This window comes from Hibiscus syriacus, unplaced genomic scaffold (genome assembly GCF_006381635.1).
Source record: "Hibiscus syriacus cultivar Baekdansim isolate YM2019G1 unplaced genomic scaffold, ASM638163v2 tig00111848_pilon, whole genome shotgun sequence".
NCBI classification, from domain to species: Eukaryota; Viridiplantae; Streptophyta; class Magnoliopsida; order Malvales; family Malvaceae; genus Hibiscus; species Hibiscus syriacus.
Window position 1 is genome coordinate 4,539,886 of NW_024063201.1, and position 8,550 is coordinate 4,548,435.

Here is an 8,550-nt window from a genome sequence, read left to right on the forward strand (position 1 = left end):
AAATTGTCTAGCGACATGCCTTAACTCGTTTCCCGATCGATAAATCAACAAAAGAGTATTTATTCTTCTAATATATTTTATTTTCTCAAGTTCAATTTCGTCCCGAATTATTGTTTTGTATAACATTATGTATAATTATAAATTGATTATTGAACAAGTTTTCATTTTCATCCTTCAAGTGGGTATTAAAAAAATAAAAGAAATTTAATATGTTATTCACATATAAATTAAATTACAAATTCCAATAAATTTCCAACTCATACAGTCCACTCCCAAGTTATGGTCTTTAAGGAATGAATAAATTGCAATGTTTGTTTGATAGCTATAATGTTGTGATTGTGAGTATTCGCGCGGATTTCCGTACGCTTTCCTATAGCCTCTCCCATCACTCTTAACCTACACCCTTTCCTTATCTTATATTTTTTTATATCATCGATTAATTGATTAATAAACAATATTTATTAATAAAATATTAAAAAATGCAATATAAAGAAATCATATGGCTTAGTGTTACCCAAAAGAAAGGGATTTGGCTTAGACAAGAATTGGAAGTTGAGTTTGGACTTCAGTTGAATATTTTTTCCCCTAAAAAAGATAGGATGGGTGGGAGATACAAGAGCAGATCAAAAACTTAGGCTAGTATTTGATAACTCAACTATTACTTTGATTTTATTTTAATTATCTAATTATTTCCCTTTTCTAAATCATCACTAACGTTAATCTTTTGCTATTGCTCTTCCTATAAAATGGCTTCAAAATCTTCCACATCCTTTCGAGCAAAACAAAACTCGAAAATAAACTTCGGGTTCAGGTTCTTTCACTCTTACTAATTTGGTTTCTGTGTTCATGGCAAATGTGTCAATGGGAGAAAGCTCGTTCTCAATGGGGATCATGAGGGATCGTTCATGGCAAAGGAGTTCAAAGCATATTAGGAACAAAGGGCAGGCTTTACATTATATGATGTACAGTGTTGCTTGTGTCAGAATGATGTAACTTTCTGGTTTTGGATCAGGTCGAGATCTGTAATAGAACCTTCCAAATGACTCCAATTCAGTTCCATCTCCTTTTATAGTCCACGAAGATTATCCTTTCAAGGTTCATACATGATCAGGGAAAATGTTTGAATAAGCATCTCTCATATTCACTCAAAGGAACTCATAAAGTAATCCATCTGCTATTTCAAACATTAATATCATTAAGCTAGAAAAGTAGAAGATACGTAAAGCGAAGTTGCATTTTTTACATCCAAGCCAAGATGCTGTAAACATGAAAAAGAAAGATCAATCTGACTCTGAACAACAAACTCTAAACAAAACCTGTCTCTCTGTGTTTGTCTTGCCTACGATATTTAAGATTCATGCCTAAGATAGTGGGTTTGCTAGTCCAGGTATCAACTACCATAAACAAAATTTGCAATGTTTTTTCTTTTACAGTAGACATGCCTAATTTTCTAACTTTGAACTAGATGCACAAAGCTGCAATATACCCAACCTAATACGAGAATTTAAAATACACAAGGAGAGTAAGATGCACGTATTTGGTTATGGCATGGCTAAGATGGTTGGGCTTTGCCTAAGATCTTCCTGTTTGTGAATCATCCATAGATTTCTTTGTCATTTGTCCCTGCTTGCCCAGAATACCCTGAAGGATATGAGAAGGTAAATTGATGATTAATGGAAGTTTTTCATGAGACATCAGTTCATAGCTGTAAAAAGAGAGTGGGGCATGATATTAGTGAAACATTGTGTAGGTCTTTGAAAGTATAGAAAACTTATATCTCGCAATGTCTCTGACGGGACAACGTATCATGTCAATCAATTTCCAGTCACTGTGACCTAGTTGTACACATGCACTTCCAAATAGGAAGGTTTGGGAGATAGCATAGATGGAGGATGCCCAAAAATTTTCTTTCTACACCATATATAATCATGGACACGATTTAATTTATCTCCTAGGTCAACTAGGAGTATCACCAAATTATACTGATTTTTGTTTGTTAGCTCGCTAATGGTCTAATGATGCAAGCAAGAGAAACATGACATTAAGAAGTAAATGTCGTTTACTTACTAAAGGCTTTTGAGCAATCAATCTACGACTGGATGGGGCACGTGCAACAGAAGAAGCAGCTGCAGCGGCAGCCACTCGAATCCTTTAAAAAAGGGAAAAAGATTATTTCATGTTCGATGGAGTAATTAGCCAAACCGAAAGAGTGAAAGCAAAAAAGAAAAAGATATGAAATCCAAACAACAGTGTACCTTTTATGTACATCAATATATACATCAGTCTCATCAACAATTTCCTCCTACAATGTAGAAAGGATTCAGTAAGTACCACCTATCCAATTTGCATAATGCATTTAAACAGAAACAATATCAAAATCCCATGATAAAACACATTTTCAGAAAATTAGTAGCAAACCACCGACCTTAGTAAAAATAAAGTTAGAAGATTAAGATGGGTGAAAACAGAATTTAATTTAGCTAGAAGAATAAGTGACAGGAGATGAAACCGACAGAAACAGAACATACTTGGAGAAGTTCTTCGAAAACATCTTCTAGGGTAATAATACCAATGACTTCCCCATCTTCGGTATCCTCTGAAAACTGTTGCAAGGTATCGGTTGTGACACCATTAGGTAGATGAGTTGTCTTGACCATGATAGGCCTAAGTTTCTCAACATCAATAACAGTATGTGCTTTACTGTAATATTTGGTCAGCAAAGGGGTTGTTAGTTGAGAATTCCCATTGATAATTCTATGCTCATCAAATTTCTCTCCTTTGTCAAAGAATTGAGGGTCTTCGGTCTTTCCTTTAACCTTCACTACAGCTGCCAAATGACTGCTTCCCTTTTGAAATTCATTGAGGATTTCATACAAAGGCATATGTGCTGGAACCCTGAGATGTTAGTGCATGAGAAGTCATACTTTCTTCACGTACAGAGAAATAAAAAACAATGGGATTACATGTATATACCTAGGAATTCTGCGAATGGAAACAGCACTAACTGGTGTCTCAGTCTCCGGACGTACTGTGAGAAGACTTTTCACCTAAATCTCAAAGCAAAGGAAAATTTGTAAGAATCTTTACAAGGAAAATTTAATTCAATGTTGAACAGCACGACATTAACTTTCAAAACAAAGAAAACCAATGGAGAGCCAATGGGTAACTAACACACCAGTAACAAGCCGATGATATTTTTTGGATTCCCAGCATAGACAGGGATACGACTATGACCACGTGCAAGAATTTTTCCAACTGATTCCCTGCATCAAAGGCAGATAAATCAGATTTATGACCCAACTTCGATACTAATATTGAATGAAGCACTTTAATCATTAGGATTTTACAACTTAGAGGAGATGATCTTTAAAGTCAATCATGTTCCAATAGTGTCGTGCTAAAAGAAGCAGCAGGAAAGGCATTAAAAAAGTAAAAGGAAGTATGCTCCACGTCAGGATAGGGTTCTTAATCTAAGCCTAGAACTGTAATATTCCAAATTGCAGAATCAACTAGAAAATCTGTCCACCTATCACAAGATCCGTACGAAATTTCATTTTCCACATAAACTCTTCTTAAACTTGAGAGATGCATAGTTTGCATCTTACCAGTATAAGATACAAATTAAATTCAATCCTTTCCTCAAATACACAGATAGTAAGGTTGTCAGTTTTTTACTCTCTCTTTCCCCAGAATAACAAAGCAATAGGAGTGTGCGTCACCTCTAACTTGTTTCAATGGCTAGATTAAGAAACAAATGATGTGATAACAGAAATAACACCATCCAGATGAAACTAACCAATCCAATTTCGAATTAACATCCAAGGAAAATGTTGATTCAATAGGTGTCATAGCTTCCTCTGCAGTCTGCATGTAAAAGAAGCATCATGATTGCACCCATTTTACAAAAGACTCTGGCGATGGACTCATATCAACTTCTGAGTTATATAAAAGTGGGAAATTAAAAATGAAACTAATAGACTTCAAAAAGGAATAGAAACTTGCAGATTACAACCTAAGCATTTTGGACCAGGGAAGTTTCCATTAGAGGTAGGTGTTCATTGTCCAATTAAAAGATCTGCTACTTTTGACAACTAGAAATAATTAGTTTTGTTTGAATCAACCATGTAGAAGTCTTGTTTGTTTAGGAGTTTTTTATGATAAAAAAGGACAAGTCTTAGGAATCTTTGTAATCTCTAGCTCTAGATTGAATTTTATCTTTAGCAAAAAAGTCCTATTAGAAGTCAACAACTCAGTTTATTTAAACTACTAAAAATCTCCTAAATTCAATAATCATATTTCTCTTTCATTAACTCTTTTATTCTCTCTCTTCTTCAGTTTATTTCTTTAGATTATAACAGATTTAGTGTTTGTATGTTTTATCAAGCTGCTTTTGCATAAATAAGATCCAGATTTCAATATACCTGTTCATGGTGTGTTATCAAATAAAAATATTCAACTTCCACAATATGAAACATCTGAATACTGGAAGGATCAACCATAGACAAATATGTAATGAGACAGGTCACTTTTACTAATGGAATTCAATTCCAATAACAACATTTACCTTTTCAGTTAAATCCAGTGCACCACTAATGATGGTTGCCTCATCATGTGTTAGTTCACCACCTTTGCCAGCCTATTAAGGATACAAGTGACAAGTCAATGAAAGTTCAAATGAAACGAAGACAACTTACTTCAGCAATATCATCTCGTCTAGTTTAAGCAGTTACCTCTTGGCTGTGGATGGAGACAAGAGCTTTTAATTGAGCACGTCTAAACAATGCGTCACCATGACCGATCACAGCATCCAAAACCTAAAGCCATATTGCCCAAGAATGTAGGAGAATGAGTAGAAAAGGGAATGCTATTTCAGAAGTTTACGGTATAAACCCTCTAACAGAATTCAACATCCAAAAACCACAACTCTCAAAGAATATCATATACCTAGGGGTATCCAGAATATAATTTGTCTGAATGGAGTCAAAAAGTATCAAGACTTGCGCATCAAATACTGAAGGTGCCAAGGCACTTTGCACATTAATCAATTCATCAGAACTTGTTACTTTGCTCAATGCAAATCCTCTAAAAGACCTACTAACACTTAGAACCTTATTGACAAATATTCCTTTTACTAACCAAACACGAATGCTTGCCAGGCGATTGACGTAGTATAAACTCAAAAAGGAAGCTACTTCGTTATCCAAGTAATGCTAGTAGAATCACAATTTTTAGCCAAGGAATTACGACGGGATACTACCTTTGCAATAGGGTAAGCAATGGGATAGCAAATGATCATCAAAATACGCACGAGCCACACAAAGTTTGCACCAATAGCGAGTCCGTATCTTGAACATACTGCTTGTGGAATTATCTGATCCAAAAAAAAGGCTTACATAAAGTAAATAAATCCCTTCAAAAGACTTAAATAGCTGAGAATGAAGCATTAAGAAACACAATATGTAACACCTCTCCAAAAACCAGAACAAAAGTAACAGACAGGAAGACTGCAACCAAGGGGTGAAACATTTTATCAAGGGTTATAGGAAGAGCCTGCAAGAACATAAAACCAAGAGCATAAGGATAAGCAAAGGAAATGCTATTAGCTACCCAACATTATATATATATATGGGGTCATTAAAACCATCAATAATTTTAATAACAACATATAAATGTTCACCTCCATGGCACAAGCATTACACAGAAGCAAAGTTACCAGAAGCTGATGCTGCTTTTTAACAACTGGTAAGATAACAGCTGCAGACATGTAACGATATAAATAAATTATAATAATTAGCATAAAACAAGGCAACAAAAATTCAGGGTTTTCACCCAGGTCTATGATATAAAAAAATTCTATAACTTGAAACAGTAAAGTCAGCGAATTGAATAACTCGGAAATGTTACCGTGCCTAATAAAACAGAAAAATGGAAAATTGAGAATAGAAGCTTACCAGCTTGTTTCTCCTCGGTGATAGTTCCGCTTCTCTGTAGAATTTCAAGGTCAACGAGACTCAGAGACATCAAGCCCAAGGTAAGACCGGACATTATGCCGGCAAAAAGCACGAGCAAGCAGGAAATTCCCGCAAAGAAGAACCACTCAAAGGAGCCTAAAGGGATGTCATCGGGTTCGAAGACGATGTCCTTGGGCGACGACGGCGACGCCATGAATGTCCGAGCTACGGCTATGGCGTTTCCAAACATCATCCTCGGTAAGGGGTCTTGCTTTTTTGTTTGTTTGGAGTTGTTGGGGTGCGGTGCGATGCGATGCGGCGCGTACACGAGTTAATGAGAAAGGGACAGCATCGTTAGACTTCGAGATTTTTGAAAAGAGAGCAGAGAAGTGGACAGCTGCCAAATTAGAGTTGAGTTGAGTTGAGACTCAAGAGCTTCGGTTTCTTTATAAAATCCGAGTCTCCATTCCTACTTTATGAAAATTATCTTTTGCTGCAGCCAGTTTCTGTTTGGAAAGCCCATTATCGGCCCAAAATGCTGCTATGGGTCTAACTGACAACAACCTCAATTTATCTTATTAGTTTGTTACTGATTTAATGATCAACAACGAAACCATTCATGTGAGATTTAATCAATTGAGTACAAAATGTTTTTAAGGATTTAATTATATTTTTGAATTTATATTAAGGAAAATAGCCTACTCTTACACGTTAAAGATCGAGGACCTATTTAGATATCAATCAAAGTTTAAGGGGCTATTTAGATATCTGATTTGAATAACCAAATTTGTGTTTGTTTTGGGAATACCATCTCATGCAATTGCATGAAACATTCCATTTATGAGGACCCATATTTAGAAGTCTCAACAATTTGGCACCTAACAAAGTCTTCACACTCTATGAATGCAATGCCATTAATAATCAAACTCTTGAGAACCTAACTTCTCTAATTAACATCAACAAACCATCCCTCATTCACTTTGTCATCCCTCTTGTTTAATCTTCTTAGTTGCCTCAAATTAAACAAAGCACCAACTCCATGAAATCAACAGATTATAAATCAAAGTAGCAACAATGGAGAGAACCCCAAAACCCCCATGTTTCACCGGTGCATAATGAAAAAGGCCGGGATTCCGATACTATTTCTCGCCTCGATGTTCTTTGTTGCCTTGTCTATTCCGCAGCCGAAAATGCCACCGAGGCTAGAACTACCACCACCCCACCTCCGTCCGCTCTGCGCTTCCCAACTAACCCTAGTGAACTTCGCGTGCGGAACGATCCCGTTAGTCCCATCGCCGTTTCTATCGTCCGACACACTGGACGAAGGAAATGGACGTAGAAACAGGACTAGGAGTAGTCGTCGAGGAGGCGGAAATGGGACGGGGCAGGAAGGAGACAGGCACAAGCACAAGCACAGGCATAGGGATAAGGCAAAGGAGATCACTCCCGAACAAGGCTACTGTTGTCGATGGCTTAAGATGGTGGAGACAGTTTGTGTGTGCGATATGCTAACTCACTTGCCTCTCTTCCTCTCGTGGCCGCTCCATCGGTACACTGTTAGTGTTGGTGAAGCCTGCAGTGTCACTTTCTCTTGTGGGGGACGACTAAGATCGCCATGATTTTCGCCTCATTGTCTTTCTTCAATGTAACTTTCATGCAAACATAACTTGCTATTATCATGTTCATTTCATATGTCATCAATGTTTCAGTCTCTCAAAACTTGTCCATTAATCACTACTCGAGCATCGTATTTTTCATTATAAAAATATATTATAAATGAAAAAGAAATTACAAATCAAAAAATAAATATTATTAATAAATCACATGGTACAGTTTACAAAAATTACAAATGGAAAATAGTAATTAAAAATTACACTTTTATAATTTTAACCTTTATATATCATTTAAAAATTTAATCAAATTCATAATAAATGGGTGTACCCAAAAAAATATTGTATACATAAATGAGAGAATATATCTTCAAATATATAATATATTTTCGATTGAATATGTTCATCTCTTTGTTTATTTTTTTTACAGTGATGCCGATAAATGCAGATTGATTGAGTAAGAAGTTGAATCGTGGATTTAATAATCTAGAATAAGTGGTAGGGTAGTGGGTTTTATGTTGCCCCATTCTCATTCCATATGGCTCAAGCTTTTGTATGCTTTAAAATAATCCGCTACCGAATCCAAATATTGGACCACTCGCCAACTTTGTATGTTGGAGAAGCCATCCTTTTTCCCTTTTCCTTTGGGGTTAAAGAATCTATGTTGAATATATTATATACACTTGTATGTATTTTCATGTCAAAGCTCAACTAGTTGTGAATTTTTTTTTCACTTACACCAAGATATGCAATCGTATTTTGTAATATTCGATATACATGTTAGACACATATTTCGACATAAAAAAATAAACATTTTCGTAAGAGTTACATTTATTTAAATCTTTCTTAATTTATTGATAACATACACATACAACTGTTTGAATTTGAATCTTAGAAGAACAATGCGCATGGTATTTAAAACTTGTCTTCGAATTTCAATAATAAAAATTGCATTTTATCAAGGTTTTCAATGCATACTTTTGCTCACT

At 35.6% G+C, this 8,550-nt stretch overlaps 2 protein-coding genes across 3 annotated transcripts; one reads left to right on the plus strand and one right to left on the minus strand.

The window, feature by feature from the left end:
* Positions 1 to 1,430: 1,430 nt before the first annotated feature.
* LOC120172372 (DUF21 domain-containing protein At4g14240-like) lies at positions 1,431 to 6,367 on the minus strand. Of its 2 annotated transcripts, XM_039179843.1 has the most exons (13): positions 5,952 to 6,366; positions 5,678 to 5,754; positions 5,467 to 5,550; positions 5,258 to 5,371; positions 4,731 to 4,814; positions 4,565 to 4,636; positions 3,797 to 3,864; positions 3,176 to 3,263; positions 2,974 to 3,047; positions 2,529 to 2,895; positions 2,256 to 2,302; positions 2,068 to 2,149; positions 1,431 to 1,641 (listed from the first exon to the last, which is right to left on the minus strand). In XM_039179843.1, exons 1-13 carry the CDS (start codon positions 6,202 to 6,204, stop codon positions 1,573 to 1,575), a joined length of 1,479 nt encoding a protein of 492 aa, XP_039035774.1. In that variant the 5' UTR covers positions 6,205 to 6,366; the 3' UTR covers positions 1,431 to 1,572. The 2 variants fall into 2 exon arrangements, with proteins under 2 accessions (XP_039035774.1, XP_039035775.1); XM_039179844.1 differs by lacking the exon at positions 4,731 to 4,814 and having other exon boundaries at positions 5,952 to 6,367.
* Positions 6,368 to 7,105: 738 nt separating this feature from the next.
* Positions 7,106 to 7,570, plus strand: LOC120172311. The gene has a single exon (XM_039179794.1). The coding sequence runs from the start codon at positions 7,106 to 7,108 to the stop codon at positions 7,568 to 7,570; it is 465 nt and encodes a 154-aa protein (XP_039035725.1).
* Positions 7,571 to 8,550: the final 980 nt, after the last annotated feature.